The sequence below is a fragment of the Trichechus manatus genome, unplaced genomic scaffold (assembly GCF_000243295.1).
Source record: "Trichechus manatus latirostris isolate Lorelei unplaced genomic scaffold, TriManLat1.0 scaffold00093, whole genome shotgun sequence".
Taxonomy (NCBI): Eukaryota; Metazoa; Chordata; class Mammalia; order Sirenia; family Trichechidae; genus Trichechus; species Trichechus manatus.
Window position 1 is genome coordinate 9,261,898 of NW_004444029.1, and position 18,560 is coordinate 9,280,457.

At 46.8% G+C, this 18,560-nt stretch overlaps 1 protein-coding gene across 1 annotated transcript in view; it reads left to right on the plus strand.

Moving 5' to 3' along the window:
* Nucleotides 1-18,560, plus strand: part of ATP6V0A4 (ATPase H+ transporting V0 subunit a4) — a 58,309-nt gene that overhangs the window by 8,568 nt on the left and 31,181 nt on the right. Inside the window, exons 4-11 of the mRNA XM_004382392.1 lie at nucleotides 1,308-1,433; nucleotides 1,858-1,952; nucleotides 3,878-4,004; nucleotides 5,285-5,367; nucleotides 6,530-6,623; nucleotides 8,493-8,705; nucleotides 13,366-13,516; nucleotides 14,789-14,928. Of these exons, the coding sequence (XP_004382449.1) occupies nucleotides 1,308-1,433; nucleotides 1,858-1,952; nucleotides 3,878-4,004; nucleotides 5,285-5,367; nucleotides 6,530-6,623; nucleotides 8,493-8,705; nucleotides 13,366-13,516; nucleotides 14,789-14,928 (1,029 nt within the window). The remainder of the gene's footprint in view (nucleotides 1-1,307; nucleotides 1,434-1,857; nucleotides 1,953-3,877; nucleotides 4,005-5,284; nucleotides 5,368-6,529; nucleotides 6,624-8,492; nucleotides 8,706-13,365; nucleotides 13,517-14,788; nucleotides 14,929-18,560) is intronic.

Genomic DNA, 18,560 nt, shown 5'->3' on the forward strand with positions numbered 1-18,560 from the left:
GTATAGGGAGAGCAATTAGGGTCACATAACAATGTATGTATAAATTTTTGTATGAGAGACTAACTTGAATTGTAAACTTTCACTTAAACTACAACAATTTAAAAAAAGCTAAAAAAATTTCTTTTCCTTTACATTTCGGTATTGCATTCACAAATTGTGTCCAGTATAGAGTTGATCTCATTTTCATTTCAATAACTATATTTTACATTTCTAAGATTTCTAAATAGTCTCTTTTTATATTTACATGTTCTTTCATTTTAGTACATGTTTGTTTCATAATCTGTTTTTCTTTTTAGTACAAGTAAAGCCTTCATGTATCTCTTCAAATTTTCTAAAAAACTAAAATCTTTTTCCGACTATTCTGTAAAAATAATTTCACTGGATATGACTTTGCGTTCTGATTGGTGATGCTGCTGCTGGTTTTCCTTTCTTCAATTATTTTTAAAAGATGGTAAAATATATATATATAAGAAAATATTTGCAGATTCAATACTTCTTATGTGTACAAAGTAGCAACATCAGTTACATCCATCATCTTGTACAACCATCTGTCTACTGGCGATTTTTCTTACCATGAGATTTCATGGGCCTAGTCTTGTTTGTGGAGCCCTGGTGGCGCGGTGGTTAAGAGCTTGGCTACTAACTAAAAGGTCGGCAGTTTGAATCCACCAGCCGCTCCTTGGAAACCCCATGGGGCAGCTCTGCTCTGTTCTATAGGGTCGCTATGAGTCCGAATCAACTTGACAGCAATGGGTTTCTTCTCAGTCTTGTTTGTAGGCTCCTTCTGGTAGGAAGACTTCTGTTTTCATTTTGGTCTTCTTGCTCTCTGTGTTACCCTTTTTCACTAGTCTGCACCTTGTTCTCCAGACTCCAGCTCAGAATTGGTAATGGTTTGGGGGTGATTCTGGGTTTCTCTTTTTATATTTTATCCATCGTTGCAATGTGTTTGGGCAGAAGGTGTTCTCAACATGTAAATTCACTCTGTATCTTTCCTGTGTAGGGGAGAGACGTATGATATGTGGTTTGCTGAAACGCTTCCACTTCTCCACAAAGCTGCCTTCCACCCCCACCCCATCCCACCCCCCGCGTTCTCTAATCCTCCCCATTTGGTGATGGGGCCCTAGAAAGAGTGTGTAATGATTCTAGCTTGTAGCTCTACCATCATGTCCACTGAACAGGCTACTCAACTTTAAGCTACGGTATGATGAACTGAATAATTTGATTTTTAGTTATTTGTTGGGGCTAACGTAGGGTCAGAATATCATTGCACTTTCTGCCTGGCTTACCTTTTTCTCTCTCCTGCGTAGACTCTTCTGGAAAAACTAGAAGGGGAGTTACAGGAAGCCAACCACAACCAGCAAGACCTGAAGAAAAACTTCCTACAGCTGACGGAATTCAAACATCTCCTGAAGAAAACCCAGGACTTCTTTGAGGTCATTATTTGGGGGCTGTTTAATTAAGGGTGCCTAGTGCCTCAAACGTCCCTTTGGAAAACTGGCTGGTTTGTAATTTGGAATATGAATCAACTGTTCTGTTTCTGTCACATGGCTAGGCCACTGCTGAGGGGGAGAGTTTTGAGGGGGGAATAGCTGAGGTGCTGGTGGAATCGAATGCTCATTACAAATGTGTGCTTGAAACAGCTCAGACAGAGAAGGAGGTCGGAACGGTGCAGAGCGGTCAGTTTGGGCAGACTTTTGGAAGAAGAGACAGTGAAGCTTTCTGCTTGGTCAAGGAGCACCCTACTTTTTACATCTTCTTAACTACTTGTGGAAGGTTAAAGCTTATTCAAAACAGGCAACATCTTGAGGTGTGGGTGTTTCCATGTGAGAATTAAAGTAGTGGTGCTTTGACTTCCAGGCTGAAACCAACCTAGCTGACGATTTTTTTACGGAAGACACCTCGGGTCTCTTGGAGTTGCGAACTTCGTCCGCAGTGATGCCTGGGAAGCTGGGGTTAGTACATGTCTTAGTTACCTCATGCTGCTATAACAAAAATGCCACAATGAGCGGCTTTAAAAAACAGAAATTCCTTTTCTCACAGTTCTGGAGAGTATGAGTCTGAATTCAGTGTGTGGTGCTAGGGGGAGGTTCTTTGTCTCTTTCAGCTTCTGGTAGCTGCTGGCAACCGCTGATGTTCCTGGGCTTGTAGCTCCATCTGCCTCCCATGGCGTCTGTCCTTCCCCTGTGTGTGTGCCTCTGGGTCTCTTCTCTTTCCAGAAGGCATCACTTAGAAGGGACTAAGTTTAGTTAGCACCCACCCCACTCTGGTATGACCTCATTAACATAACAAAAGGAAACGCTCTATTTCCAAACAGTCACACTCACAGGGGTTAGGGTTTCAGCATAACTTTTTGGAGTAATTCAACCCATAACAATCTAACTTTGTGCTCTTATAGTAGCATGTCGAGGTCCCTGGTCCTTAGCTCCATGGCTGGCGCCTGGTAGACTTCCTGAGTATTGAGTGAATGAATTGGAAGAACAAATAGCCGTTAGAACCAGGTCTATGTCATATGAATATAAGGCCACCACACAGTAATAAGGGGCAGTGGAAGTTCAGGGGTAGAATTCTCGCTTTCCATGGAGGAGACCTAGGTTAGATTCCCAGCCAATGCACCTCACGTATAGCCACCATCTGTCAGTGGAGGCTTGTGTGTTGCTATATGCTGAACAGGTTTCAGTGGAACTTTGAGACTAAAAGGCACTAGGAAGAAAGGCATGGCAATCTGTTACTAAAAATCAGCCAACAAGAACTTTATGGAGCACGATGGCCAGATCCTGTGGTGCATGGGGTTGCCATGAGTCAGAGGCTGACTCACCCAGAGCTAACAATAACACACAGTAATAAACCCAAGTGTAACCTGATAGGTTCCAGTGGGGCTGAAGGTAGTGTTACCTTCTTGTTAATGAGGATACTGGATATTCTTGAGCCTGAGGAGTATGGTGTTTGTATTGCCCCTACATGGGAAAGAAGTGGGAGAATTGTTTAGATGGGCTTTCTCAACTCTTCCCTAGCTTTGGAACAAGGCTTATGGGATTTGTTTTTTTCCTTATCTTTAAAATACTACCTTGAAAATAAACTGTCTTTGGAGTTTGAATTTTTAAATGTAATTAGAAATGGGATAGTGGTATAATCAAGTCATCAACAAATAGCAGGAATATGGCATGGTTAGTCCCATGAAAATAGTGTTGATGCAAAATAATGAGCTTCCATTCAACACCCAAGTAACACTGGTAAATTTTGAAGTGTTTCTGAAAGGTGAGAGTTTGGGAATTCTAATTTTTCATTGAATAGATATTAAATGTGCCACACAAGGGGCATTGAATTAGTGGAAAGAAAAAAATATATGAATAAAAAAAATTTGTTCCGAAGGTAATACAGGATGAACATACATTTACAGTTACAGACCAATGAGAGCACCCATTTTAAAGTTACTGTGAGAAGTTTGGGTCAGAACTCATCCAGGGAACCGGATGGTGGGAAACGTAGAGATGGACCGAAGTCAGTGTGTGTGTTCCACTCTTAGTGAATTATTTGTGCAAATGCAGGGAGACCATTGTTGAAGATCTTAAACATTTGCTTCCTTTTGCTACAATGCTATAATGGTCTGTCATATTTTTAATTGCAAATAAGTGTGTGCGTTGTATTGGGGTGATTACATGATCAAGGAAATTCAAAGGAAATATAAGGTCAAAGGGGGGACCGAGGCAAGTTGGGCTGGGGTGTGCGGTGGCCTGTGGGGGCCCCTCAGGAATCCACTTGGTAGAGTGGTCTCGCAGAGCGAAGCGCCCCTGGGTTTTAGGGCTGCATGCACTCCGTCCCACACGGCCTTCTCCACACCCCACCCCAGTGCCTCAGCCCTATCTCCTGTGCGCCCCAGGTTCACCACCGGCGTGATAGACAGGGGGAGGATGGCTGCCTTCGAGAGGCTGCTGTGGCGCGTTTGCCGCGGAAACATCTACCTGAAGTTCAGTGAGATGGACGTACTCCTGGAGGAGCCAGTCACCGTGGGTAGCTCCGGCTGCGGAAAGCCTTCAGTCTCCCAGAGACCTCAGCAAAGGGGCTCTGTTCTCCTCTGGGACGCGAACGCGGGCTCCTGTTTTGTGACGCTGATATCTGTTCCTTTTCCTTTTGCCCCTCCCTCCTGCCCCCCTTCTCTCTCTCTCAGTGTCTCTTTCACATTTGAAAGTCGACTCCAGGCCTGACCCTTGCTTGTTGTGGTTAGGTGGTGTCAAGTCGATTTCCACTCATATCGTCCAAGTGTGATGAGCAGAACTGCCCCATAGGGTTTCCTAGGCTATAATCTTCCTTTCTCCCAAGGAGAAAGCGGCTGGTGGGTTCAAACTGCTGACCTTTCGTTTAGCAGCTGAGCTCTTAACCACTGCACCACCGGGATTCCTCTGACTCTTGCTCCAAAGATAAAATAAAATCTGTTGCTGTTGAGTTGATTCCGACTAATAGCGACCCTATAGGACAGAGTAGAACTGCCCCCCATAGGGTTTCCAAGAGGTGGCTGGTGGATTCGAACTGCCAACCTTCTGGTTAGCAGCCCAATTTCTTTACCACTACACCTTGCTACCACCTTATAATTGGTTCTTTCCCCCAAGAAACTCAGATTTACCACTAGGGGACAGCACGTTGTCATCAGGAAGAACAAGAGACCAGTTTAGGCCAGCGCGTCTCTAGCTTCAATGCTCACGAGCCACCTGGGGATCTGGTTAAATGCTGATTCTGACTCAGGGGTTCTGGGGTGGGCCCTGAGGGTCTATGTTTCTAACAAACTCCCAGGTGATGCTGGTATTACAGTCAACAGATCACCCACCTGGAATGACAAGGATTTAAGGGGCTCTTCTCAGGGGTCCCTGGGTGGTGCAGAGTGTTAAGGTGCTCAGCTGCTAATCTTAAGGTTGATAGTTTGAGTCTACCCAGAGGTACCTCAGAAGAAAGTCCTGAAGATATAATGCTGAAAGGTCACAGCCTTGAAAACCCTGTGGAGCACAGTTCTACTCTGACCCACACGGGGTTGCCATGAGTCAGGACTGAAGCAATGGCAACTGGTGTGGATTAGTTTTGTCGTGGCCTCCGTGAGCCCCTGTACAGCCTGCATCCTTGGGCTTGTCATCAACTGTAATGAACTATGAGCCAGCGTGAACCGGGGGGAAGCTGAATTGTTCCAATTTTATGTTACGTTTTGTGTATGGAACTTAAAAACAGGACTCTACATTTCTCCCTATTGTATTCTAACTCGACAGAGAATTATTGTTTTTAACTTGTTCTGATTTTCCAGAAAGAAGAAATTAAAAAGAACATATTCATCATATTTTATCAAGGAGAGCAGCTGAGGCAGAAAATCAGGAAGATCTGTGACGGGTGAGATGGGCTGTCCGCAGTCCTGTGGCAGGGATTTGGGTCGGCACTGGGTGTCAAACACACCTGATTGCGCCTCTTTGAGGAGTTGGGATTTTAGAATCACTTCCCCACAATTGACGCAGTAGTGCTGAAAGTGGAACCGACTTTTAGTACCCGAGGAAGAACTTGAATAAACGCCTGACTAGAAACTAAAAAAAAAAAAACAAAAACAAATTAAACCCACTGCTGTTGAGTGGATTCCGACTCAGAGCGTCCCTATGGCATTTTAACCCTTTCTGTTTATTCCCTCTCATGCCCCTTGGAGTCATCGGAACCCACCCAGGGGGGTTGGCACAAACGGTTAAGTGCTTGACTACTAACCGAAAGGTTGGTGGTTCGATCCCACCAGAGGGTCCTCGAAAGAAAAGGCGGGCAGTCTGCTTCTGAAAGTCACAACCTTGAAAACCCTATGGAGCAGTTCTACTCTGGCACACCTGGAGCCACCATGGGTCAGAACTAACAACAACAACACCCCTTATCAGGGGCTAAACCGAAACAAAACAAAAAAACCAAACCCATTGCCGCTGAGTTGATTCTGACGCATAGCCACCCTATAGGACACTGTAGAACTGCCCCATAGGGTTTCCAAGGCTGTCATCTTTGCAGAAGCTGACTGCCACATCTTTGTCCCATGGAGTGGCTGGTGGGTTTGAACCACCGACCTTTTGGCTAGCAGCCAAAGCTTAACCGCTGCGCCACCAGAGCTCCTGATGCATCAGTGGCTAAAGAATAGGCAAATATGTGGCTGAGTTCTTTCTGATGTTACAGAATCACCTCGTATCCAGCACCCTGTAGGCAGAAATGGGTCAGTAGAGAAAGACATTAATCGTGAATAAATTCTGGGTGGAAAAAGAGACAGGGCAAGCCTGCAGTCTTATTTATATAATAGCTCACAGGTTTTATGGTTTGAATGAAGCTCATTTATATAATAGATTTAAGTCACATTTGAGTGAATCATTAGGAATTCTTATGACCGGGGCTCACTTGCTCATTGACAAGGAGGTGGTTGTTCTAGAAGGCCGCCATCCAACCGAAGTCAGCACCTGATGGCTTAGCAGAAAAGGGGTTCAGGACGCTTTTCAGCGATAACCCACATGCGGCTTTTGGAATATATCAAACACAGGTTTCGAGCCACCATATACCCCTGCCCAGAGCCTGTGGCGGAGCGCAGAGATATGTTGGCTGAGGTCAGCGTGAGGCTGGAAGACTTAAACATTGTGAGTGCGACGTCCTGTCCTGCTGGGGCTGGGGGCATGATCGGGGTGGGGGCTGCAGAGGGGGGAATCCCTCTGCCCTTTCCAAGCAAGTCCCCTGGGCCCATGCTGGAAAGTGGCTGGAAGGCTGCCATCTGTTGCAGCTGCTGCCCCAGAGGTTTCCTAATTAGAAAGCAGTGTTTGGTGAGCCGGAGGTCAGCATGATGTTTCCTCACTTCAGTCATGCTTTGCCTGGGCTGAGGTTTACCACAGCCTTAGTCAGCCTCCAGGCGGTCACTCTCATCTGGTCAAAACCAAAACCAAACCCATTGCCCTTAAGTCGATTCCAACTCATAGCGACCCTATAGGACAGAGTAGAACTGCTCCATAGGGTTTCCAAGGAGCAGCTTGTGGATTCGAACTGCTGACCTTTTGGTTAGCAGCTGAGATCTTAACCACCGGGCCACCAGGGCTCCCATCTGGTCAAAGGAGCCCCTTACTGCTAGCCTGGGCCTCAGCCACATCTCTGAGACAACCAACTCGCCAATTAATTTGCACAACCAGTTTGACCGATTCCTTTTCCACTAAATTGCCCAGTTATTGGAGCTGAGCAACTACTTTTGTAAAAATAATGAGTCTGATTCCACTATGTGATGGAGCACACCCCAAATTCATGTCTTCTTGTAAAGTCTTCTTGGAATAGTCATTCAGGGTGGCAGGTAACACACTTATGATTAGAACACTTTCTTCAATACACAGTAGCTTTGAAAGTCATTGCTAAAAGCAAGCTGGGCCACTTCAAATTGTATATTCAGTGCTATTTTATAGAACTTTCTGTGGTGACAGCCATGTTATGTAATCTGCTCCATCCAATATGGTAGCCATGCGCTGCGCGTGACTGTGGAGCGCTTGAAATGTGGCTAGTGCGACTGAGGAACTGAATTTTAAATTTTATTTAATTTAAATTTAACATGTGGCTACCACGCAGGTCAGCAAAGTTCTAGATCCTCAGTGAGCTTGTTTGGAAATTAGATGTGAATGTGTGTGTTTAAAAACCCTCAGGCTGACAGTCATCTTTGCCTTCCCAGGAAATATATGTTTAATTCCTTATTTAATCCTCTCTGTTCCTAGTCACTTGTCAAGGAGACTTTATTTCCCTGAAGCAATTACCCTTGAAGTTCTTTTCCCTAAATACCCCAGGCTTGGTTTTTTAAAAACTTCATGAGGAGAATGGAAAAGAAATTACGCCAAACTTACGCTTATGTTGACTATGACTTGAGTAGCCCTGTGTCAAGGTTACTGGATAAGCTTACTCTAATTGTTGGGTCCCCATAACATAATATCAAATTCCATTAAACAAATTCTCTGGAGGCCGAGTCGTCCTTTTGTTGCTTCCTTCATTAATTCATTTACAGTGTGTTGGAGGGGTTGTGTATGTGAAGCGTTTTGGTGAGATAATGAGGAATTTGGAGTCCTTGGGTGGTGCCAATGTTTAATGAGATTGGCTGCTAACCGAGAAGTTGGAGGTTTGAGTCCACCCAGAGACACCTTGGAAGAAAGGCCTGGCGATCTACTTCTGAAAAATCAGCATTGAAAACCCTGTGGAGTGCAGTTCTGCTCTGACACTCATGGGTTCACCATAAGTCTGAGTTGACTCCACAGCAACTGGTTACTGGTTATGAGGAAGATCCGATCTTTGCCTGAGGGTTTAACCTCTAGTAGGGAGATGAATTGCTCCTGAGACTTAACTGCCAGGCAAGAGCTGCCCCAGAGGAGGGAGCCCAGGGCAGGGGCACCACTGAGGCTGCCATGCCTCCATTTTTGCCACACTGTTGCAAACATGGCCGCAAACACCCCGTTTCTCTGTCTGTTGTTTCTCTTTGGCCTCGCTAGGTGATCACCCAAACGGAGTCCCACCGTCAGCGCCTGCTACAGGAGGTGGCTGCCAACTGGCACTCGTGGGCAATCCAGGTGCAGAAGATGAAGGCCATTTACCATACCCTGAACCTGTGCAACATCGACGTCACCCAGCAGTGCGTCATCGCCGAGGTCTGGTTCCCGGTGGCGGACACCGCACGCATCCAGAGGGCCTTAGAGCAGGGCACGGTGAGTGGTGGGGGATGCCCACCTCATCATCCCCCTACAGACACTCGGGAGTTGGGAACTTTGCAAGTGACTTGGTGGTAGATTCGTCTTTGTAGCTTCAGTTTTTAACCCCGTGCTGGGGCACTGTGGAGTCCCTAGTTGGTGCAAATGGTTAACGCCTGGCTGCTAACCAGAAGGTTGGTGGTTGGAGTTCACCCCGAGGTGCTTCAGAAGAAAGGCCTGGTGATCTACTTCTGAAAAACCAGCCATTGAAAACCCCACAGAGCACAGTTGTGTTCTGACACGCATGGGGTTGCCATGAATCGGAGTCAACTTGATGGTAACTGGTTTAGGGCAGCGTCTTAGTTACCTACTGCAGCTATAACAAAATACCACAAGTGGTTAGCTTTAAACAACAGGAATTTACCTTCTCACAGTTCTGGAGGCTGAAGATCCAAATCAGGGCCTCAGCCGTGTTGATTCTGTGGACCTTTCTCCTAGTTTCTGGTGTCTGCTGGCGATCCTTGGTGTTCCTTTGCTCTTGTAGACAGATCCTCACGTGGTGTCTGTCTTCCCCTGTGTGGGTGTCTCTGTGTCTATTCTGCTCTTTCTATAAGAGACCACTCCGAAGGGACTGAGTTTGGGACCTACCCTACTCTGGTCTGACCTCATTAACACAATGAAAGGAAACCCCAATTTCCAATCAGGGTCATATTTACAGGTAAACAAACAAACAACAAAAAACCCTGTTGCCATCAAGTTGATTCTGACTCTCAGTGACCCTATAGGGCAGAGTAGGACAGAGTAGGATTTCCAAGGAGAGGCTGGTGGATTTGAGCTGCTGACCTTTCGGTTAGCAGCCAAGCTGTTAACCACTGCACCACCAGGGCTCCATATTTACAGGTACAGGGCTTAAAACTTCCACATTTCTTTTGGGAGGGACACAATTCAATCCATAACACGTACGTAACAGAAACTCCTTTGTTTCTCGGTGTTTGATAACTATCAAACAAGAACAAATCCAGACTTAGAAGGAGAGAGGCTTAATTCAGCAAGAAAGACTACTGCAACAGGGAGAATACTTCCATCTCAGAAATCGGCAAGAGTTTCTTAGCTATCTAGTGCTGCTATAACAGAAATACCACAGGTGGATGGCTTTAACAAACAGAAATTTATTCTCTCAGTCTAGGAGGCTAGAAGTCTGAACTCAGGGCATCAGCTCCAGGGGAGGACTTTCTCTCTCTGTTGGCTCTGAAGGAAGGTCTTTGTCATCAATCTTCCCCTGGTCTAGAAGTTTCTCCACTCAGGGACCCCTGGTCCAAAGGACACACTCTACTCCTGGCACTGCTTTCTCTTGCTTCTCTCCTTTATGTCTCGAAAGAGATTAACTCAAGACACAAGCTAATCCTGTAGATTGTGTCCTGTCTCATCAACATAAACTGCCTCTAATCCTGCCTCATTAACGTCATAGAGGTAGGGTTTACAACACATAGGAAATTCACTCAGATGACAAAATTGCAGACAATTGCACAATACTAGGAATCGTAGCCTGCCCAAGCTGGCACACATTTTGGGAGGACACAATTCAATCCATATCAAAGAGTTAGGGAAGAAGGATTTTTCTGTTATGGAGATGAGAATAAACAAGGCTGGAAAGAATCAGGTGTCGGGAGTGGGATGAGAGACTGATGTGATCAGATAATAAAACGGAATGTTCTACACTAAAGCCAACTCTCTTATCCTTAAGGAGGGGCAGTGTGCTGGCGCAGGCTGAGGGTGGGCCACAGTTCAGGGACGTGGGTGAAGGAGAGAAGCTTCTCCAAAGGCTGGTTGACAAGCATTTTGTAATGATTAATCAGTGGGAACAAGCAGTTCAGCTAATCATTTAGGAGGCCAAGAATGGGAATTTGAAAGGGTCCGTGTCTGGCCTTGCTGTGGTAAACAACAGATATCGTGAGCCTTATCTAAGTCCTTTGGGAAAGGAGGTTCTTTGTGGTGAGCCATTTTCTGGAACACAGAAGGGTGGGAGACTTCTCAACCTTCACTGTTTTGCAGGATCGAAGGGCTCAGCTAGACACACCATTGCCACACTCCAACACTTCTCTTGTTTTGAGCAAGGGCACTGAGCGTGGGTGTGCCAGCCCTCTGCTGGTGTGGCTGCAGACCCACAGTGAGGGCACCACTGGGAAGACCACTACTGATAATGGTCAGATGCATATGCTGCTCGCTCCCAGCCGGGCGCTGGGCTAGGCACTGCAGTCCCTGACCCTGTTTGACTCTTCCAGCTTTCTCCATGCATCTCATAGACCATGTTCACTGTGCCCCCTGAACCAATTGGGGTTGCCTGCAGGCAGGCCGAGGCCCTGCCCCATTGGCTTTCTGGAAAGGGAGTGAACAGTAAGCGTGTCCATGACGAATGTGACATTGGGCAGCAATGGGTGGAGGCAGGTGGGGAGTGGGGACTGTTGCCGGAGGAGGCCCCTCTGAGCAGATGGCATTGAGCAGACTCCCCTGAATGCCATGGGAAGATCGGGGGTGGGGGTGAGGGATGGGGGTCAGAAGGTAAAGGCCTGGAAGTGGCATGACTAGGAGGCCGGCACCATCTTTATCCCTTTGGTACAGATGAGGACCCTGGAGCGCAGGGAGCAGAACATGATCTCAGACCCATGCCTAGGAGTCAGGATTTAAATCCAATGTTCCTCATCACCCCCACACACTATCAGGCCCCCACATCGCCATCTACCCACTGCCCAGATAGGGCACTTAGAAGGAGCACTTGACCCCGACTTGGAAGGGCAGGGGGCTTCCTGGAGGAGGTGACCCCTGAGCTGAGCTGTGGGAGAGTGGTCAATGAGCAGGAGCAGGCCTGCCCAAAGCCAGCACCTGACGGTGGTGGGGGTGGCTGGAGGGAGCACACATGTGCTGGAAGAAGCTCGGGAAGGACTTTAACAGGCGTGAGGGACCTGATTGTATCCCCATACCCTGGAGGGCTTGATCTCCTTTGCGTTTTAGAAACCTCCCACTGCAGAGTGGAGAAGACTGCAGGGAGGAGGGAGGTGAGGAGGTGTCTTAGACATCTAGTGCTGCTGCAACAGAAATACCACAAGTGGATGGCTGTAACAAACAGAAATTTATTCCCTCACAGTCTAGCAGGCTAGAAGTCCAAATTCAGGGCAACAGCTCCAGGGGAAGGCTTTCTCTCTGTAGGCTCTGGAGGAAGATCCTTGTCTCTTTTGAGATTCAGCTCCTGGGCGATCTTCATGTGACATCTATCTCCTCATCTCTGCTTCCTTAGTCTGCTCCTTTTATATCTCTAGACACATCCTACACTAAGCTTGTCTCATTAACAAAGATCAAAATATGGGTTGTAAATCCTAACCTCTATGCCTGTGGTTATAATCCCATCTGGGAATGGTTAGGATTTACAATGCATATTTTGGGGGACACAACTCAATCCATAAGTAGACAGTAGAATGGAAGTTTGGGGGAGAGTTGGGCCATACATAAGGAGCCATAGTGGCACAGGGGTTAAGCACTTGGCTGCTAACTGAAGAGTTGGCAGTTGGAACCCACCAGCTGTTCCATGGGCAAAAGATGTGGCCATCTGCGTTCGTAAAGATTACAGCCTTGCAAATCCTATGGGGCAGTTCTCCTCCATCCTGTGGGGTCACTATCAGTCAGAACCTACTCAATGGCAAGGGGTTCTGGCCATACATAAGAGGGGGTGAACTAAGAAAGTGGAGCGCAGCCAAGCTCTTGACGGAGGACATACAGAGAAGGTGAAGAGCCGAGAGTTGGGGACTGGGGTGTCAAAACACACTCATGGGAGAGGGGCAATGGAAATTGCTGGAGACAAGGAGGAACTCCACTCCCTTACAGCCTTCTGTAAGGTAAGTTAGGTAGGAACTAGGAAGGTGCTATGGATTGAATTGTGTCCTTCCAAACGTACACTGGAATCCTAACACCTGTACCTGTGGATGTAAATAAAACCCACTGCCATCAAGCTGACTCCAGCACACAGTGACCCCATAGGGTTTCCAAGGCTGAAATCTCCATGCAAGCAGACTGCCACATCTTTCTCTTGCTGAGCGGCTGGTGGTTTTGAACCGACGACCTTTCTGTTGGCAGCTGATCGCTTTAACCACTGTACCACCAGGGCTCCTTACGGATGTAATATTGTTTGGAAATAGGGTTTTCTTTACTACATTAATGAGGCCACATCGGTGTAGGGTGAGCCCTAAACCTAATCACTTATGAATTATAAAAAGAGCGGATTAGACACAGAAGAAGCACAAAAAGGAGGGGTGGGGTGGGGTGGTGGGGAGAGAGATGGATGTCACGTGAGGGTCACCAAGGAACCGAGGAAGGTAGCGCTACAGAAGCTGAAAAAGACAAGAATCTCCCCCCAGAGCCTACAGAGAGAGAGAGCCTTCCCTGAGAGCCGGTGCCCTGAATTTGGATTTCTAGCCTCCTTAACTGTGAGAAAATAAATTTCTGTTTGTTAAAACCACACACTTGTGGTATTTGTGTTACGGCAGCACGGGGTAACTGATACAGAAGGCACTCACTTACAGATCCTGAGTCCCAGAGAGGGCCATAGTTGTCCCACGTTCCCTCCCTCAGTTGTGGGGCAGGAGCCCAAGGCTCTCAGAGTCCATTTTGTCCCTTGCTCTCTTTGCAGGAACAAAGTGGCTCCGCCATGGCCCCCATCCTGACGGCAGTGCAGTCTAAAGCGGCTCCTCCCACATTCAACAGGACCAATAAGTTCACAGCTGGCTTCCAGAACATCGTCGATGCCTATGGCATCGGTAGTTACCGGGAGTTAAACCCAGGTAACAGGATCCTACACATCAGTTGGGCAGCTGGGAAGTGGAAGCCGGGTGAGATCTCCCCCGAGGTGACCAAGGAGGCGAACTGGGGAAAACTGAGCACTCCTAAAACCTTACTGGATTTCTTAATGCCGCTCGTTGTCTTCTGTAAATCCTGATCGGTGAAACGTTAGTTCATTGCCCAGATTTCCTCAATTCTCCCTGGTGAGCTGCCTCACCAGGCAGCTGGCATTCGAGTTTCCTTTGCCAGTTCACCGAGGGCCACCTCTCCTTGTCTTCACGAAACCAAAAACACCAAGCCAGCTGCCATCGAGTTGACTCTGACTCCTGGCGGTCCCATGTGTGCAGAATAACAACTGCTCTGTAGAGTCTTCAAGGCTGTGAACTTCTGGAAGCAGGTCACCAAGCCTTTCTTCCAAGGCACCTCAGGGTGGGTTTGAAGCACCATCTTTGGTTAGTAGCCTGGTGCTTAACCATTTGTACTGCCCAGGGATGCTGTGGTTACTGTACGAGAGAGACAGGAGCACAGAGAACTTGGGTCACAAGGCTTGGTTCTTAGTGGCGCTAAGCTGCAGGGCCTCGTACTAGGCCAGATGTCCTGGTGCTGCTCCTCACCAGCGTGAGTCCCAGCCTAAACCATGACCCCTAGTGGAGGGGCCCTGGGGCTGGGAGTCCCCGGGAGTAACTGCTGAAGGTGTGCACAGCAGGTGAACATGCAGAAACAGACAGAAGAGGGTGGTGGAAAGAGTAGAGGTAGCCCTTGGAGATAGAAGCCTGGCTTTAAATCCAGTCAAACTTCATGATCTTTAGCAAGTCGTTTTAACCTTAACCTAAGATCAGTTAGTTAGCTCAGCTGGAAAGAGGGGAGTAATAATGCCTACTTGCCGTGAGCTAGGAGTGCCCGGGTGATGCACACGGTTAATGTGCTCAGCTGCTAACCAAAGGGTTGGAGGTTTGAGTCCACCCAGAAGTGCCTTGGAGGAAAGGCCTGGTGATGTGCCTCTGAAAAATCAGCCATTGAAAACCCTGTGGAGCACAGTTCTACTCTGCCACACACGGGGATGCCATGAGTCGGAGTCGACTTGATGGCAACTAGTTTTTTTTTAACTGATGAGCTAAAGTATGTGGAAGCTAAACAAGGGTTACAGGTGGGGTTGGTGAAGTAGGACAGAACACAGGGGACCCAGCACGGGATCCTGGAGTGTGAGGGAGGGATGTTGGTCAGGGGACCCAGTGGACGCTCGGAGAGCTCAGGACATGGTCTCACCTCCACAGCTCCCTACACCATTATCACCTTCCCCTTCCTGTTTGCCGTGATGTTCGGGGACAGTGGGCACGGGGCGGTGATGCTGCTAGCTGCCCTGTGGATGGTCCTGAACGAGAGGGCCCTGCTCTCCCAGAAGACCGACAACGAGGTGGGTGCCCATTGCGCGCCTTGCCCTGTCTCTTTGGTTATGAATTGAGTAGTAAAAAGATGTGTTTTGTTTTCACCATCAGAAGTAACATGTTTTTATAAAAAGTCAGGGAAAGACAAAGTAAAAAAGGGATCAAATTCAACCTAAAACTCCTAGCCGAAGCTAGTCCCTTTGGATGGTTTTTGTTTTTGTGCGTGGTTCTGACAAGGCATTGCTCTTTTTCTTTCTAACACAGATTTTTTTTCCTGATGATAAAAGCAAGACCTTGATTGTAAATATTTGGAAATGATAACAATCTAAACACTGAGAGAGCATCACAATTAACATTTTCGTGTGTCTTTCTAATGTTTTTTTCTGCATACAGGCCATTCCCCACGTTAAGGACATCTGACTTACGTACAACCCATAGTTATGAACCAACCACCATAAAGCCTATTATATTAAAAATTCAAGGTACATACGCAATGGTTTGTAACATCAAACGGCTGCTATTTTGTGATGCTCATCAATACATTGTTATTATTATTACTGTATTATTATGTTAAAGATGTGTTAGGGTATCTGTGTTTCTTTAACGTTTTTTATGCATAGAAAGATACACTGTGTATTACATACGAGGACAAACATTTGACAAACTGACGTTAGATATGAACCGTATGGAACTGTACCAACTTACGTACAAATTGAAGTTAAAGACAGATTGAGGAACGGAACTTGTTCGTAATTCAGGGACTGCCAGTATACACAAATAATAAGTTTAAAAAGTTGGGATCAAATAGTGCATATTAATTTGTCACCCACTTTCTGCACTCAAAATAAGTCGATTCTCATTCTTTGTGACTGTCGTTGTGATTTGAGGTAATTTCTATAAAGCTACTGTGAACAATGAATTGACGAACACTGAGCCAGTCCTTCAGAGGAAATGCAGAGTTAGGCTCCTGTGAGCCTCTGGTCACAACGTTTTGCTCAACTGGTCAATACAGAGCCCTGTTTTATGTGTGTTTCTATTTAAAGACATTGTATCGAATATACACTGTCCGTTCATTCATATTGAACTCACGGCCAAAAGTACTGTCACTCATGCCTGAACGAAGCTTATCGAGCAGATGTATTTTCTCCACAAGGAACTTCACAAGCTTCTCACAGTTCGGAACACTGGACGGCACTTCAGCACTGTGCTTGGGGGCTGTTTTCAACTGCAAAAGCACCAACAAAAATGTGAAAAATGTGGCACCAACCAGCTTGTCAGTAGTACACTGGTTTATAGTCTGCAAGCTGAACAAAAAGGCAGAGTGTCGCCTTGCTCGACCTCAGGTGGGGCCGTGCGCTTCGGGCAACTCCAATTTCTCACCACTCTGCACGTTGTTGGGGAAGTGTGCTTTAACCCCAGATCTCCTGCTAACCCAAACTCTCCCCAAAATTAGAGGAGAAAGAAAACAGTTTTCTTACTGAGTAAGCATTAAACAAGAAAGTGATACACACCCTAGGCAATCGCTATAGAGATTGCACAGACAAATGAATTTTTATCCTTTTATATAGCCAAGTGGAGCCCTGGTTGCACAGTGGTTAAGCGCTCGGCTGCTAACTGAAAGATTGGGTGAACCCACTGACCGTTCCATGGGAGAAAAGACCTGGCGATCTGCTTCTGTAAAGATTACAGCCTTGGAAACCCTATGGGGTGGTTCTACTCTGTCCTAGAGGGTTGCTATGAGTCGGAAGCGAATCAACAGTGAGTTTGGGTATTTTTTTCCCCATCCCCACCCCTTTTTTTTTTTTCAACAGAGAGAATTAAGCCTCTCTCTTCCTCTTTTTCTTCTAATTTGTGTTTGCCCTTGGAGTGTGTCCACAAATGACTGCCGTGAGTATTAATGTTGGGGTTACAAATAAACCCTAGCGAGTAGACAAATCAGCAAATACGGAATCCGAGAGTAATGAGGATTGAGCGTATCAGGAATAGTTTTCTCATGGCATTGCCCCTAGCCTGCCTCCCTGTAAAACCCTGAGAAATCCTAAATGTCTTGTCCTCGCCACCAAGCTTTCCATGTCTCTGCTTTCCACGAGGTCTCCCTCACAGAGCGGGGTTAGGGTTGAGACACTCAGGAGTCAGCATTGTTTCCAAGGTAATGAGTTAGAGTCCCTGCCTGTTCATTGTCGTACATCTTACAAACAGAAATGTGCCTTTAGCTGCGGTCTGCATTTTAAGGGTATCTGCCCTCTTTGATCACGGGTGGAATTCACTTGAGCTAATTCGGTGATGTCATAGTAGGTTCATCATGACCAATCCAATTTTTCCACCACTGATGTTGTTTCCCTTAATAAACATTTGAAGTCTCAGAGTTACATTTCAGCCATCTTGGGACCATCGATACACATCGATTCCAGTATGGCAGGAAGGCACTTTCTGTGTTTGCAAGCAAAATGACAAAATGAGTAAAGATTTGACCACTTGCCATAAAACCTAACGGTCATCTGAGGCCAGCTCAATCTTGTCCCTTGGAATCAACAGCTTCCCGCATTCACATCTCTTCTTGAGCTCACAAGGCCTCAGCATCTGCTTCAGTGACGTTTTTTAATTAAAGAATATGGAGATCGTGTGTCTGTTTTAATCGGTGAATTTTTCCGAGCAGTTTTCGGTTTGTAGGAAAATTGTGCAGAAAGTACAGAAGGTTCCCAGATGCCCCTTTCCTCCCCTCCACACTCTTTCTCCTGTTATTAACATCTTGCATCTGTGTGGCACATGGCTTAAGTGTTTGGTTTCCACAATGCCAGTACCAGTTCTGGACTTTTCTGGTTCACTGATAGGAGCTCAGGAAACTCGTGATGTGTATTGCAGTGACTGTAAGGGATCTCGGGGCGGGTCAAGCAAAAAGATAGGATCACAAGACAGCAATGTTGCAACTCCGAGAGTATGGCCCCCTTATAGCTCGGTACTGAAGTCACTCCTGAGGTTTACCCTTCAGCCAAAGATTAGACAGGCCCATAAAACAAAACGAGACTAAATGGACACTCCAGCCCAGGGGCAAGGACAAGAAGGGAGGAGGGGACAGGAAAACTGAGAAGGGGAGAGTGTTGACATGTCGTGGGGTTGGCAACCAATGTTACAAAACAATATGTGTATTAATTGTTTAATGAACAACTAGTTTGCTCTGTAAACCTTCATCTAAAGTACAATTAAAAACGAAACCAAAAAGATGGCAATGTTGCACAAGAAGCTATTTATTGGAGCCGATGTGCTGGCAGTTGCGACATGCAAGGGGACTGTCCCTCTTGCGACATGCAGCAGGAGACTCTCCAAAGGCAAGCAGCCCATGGAGCCCACCAGAAAGGGAAGAGGGCAAGGTTTCTCCTGGGGGGAGAGGGAACAGAGGTGGGGCCCACCTGTCCAGGCAAAGTCCTCTGCAGCAGCGTGGAGAGTCTCTGGGTCAGCGAGCTCCAGAGGACAGCAGGGAATTGGGGTCCTTATGACTACAGGGTTTATCTTATCTAAGACCAGCAGATGCTGGGCACAGTTTTGCAGGGCATGCAAAGCAGGCAGGCTCTAAATTGTTAAAAACTGCTTATTTGGGCTGTTTTTAAAACAACTGAATGTGTAAAAGCTTGAATTTGGTGCCAGCTGGCTTTTGAGGCTAAGG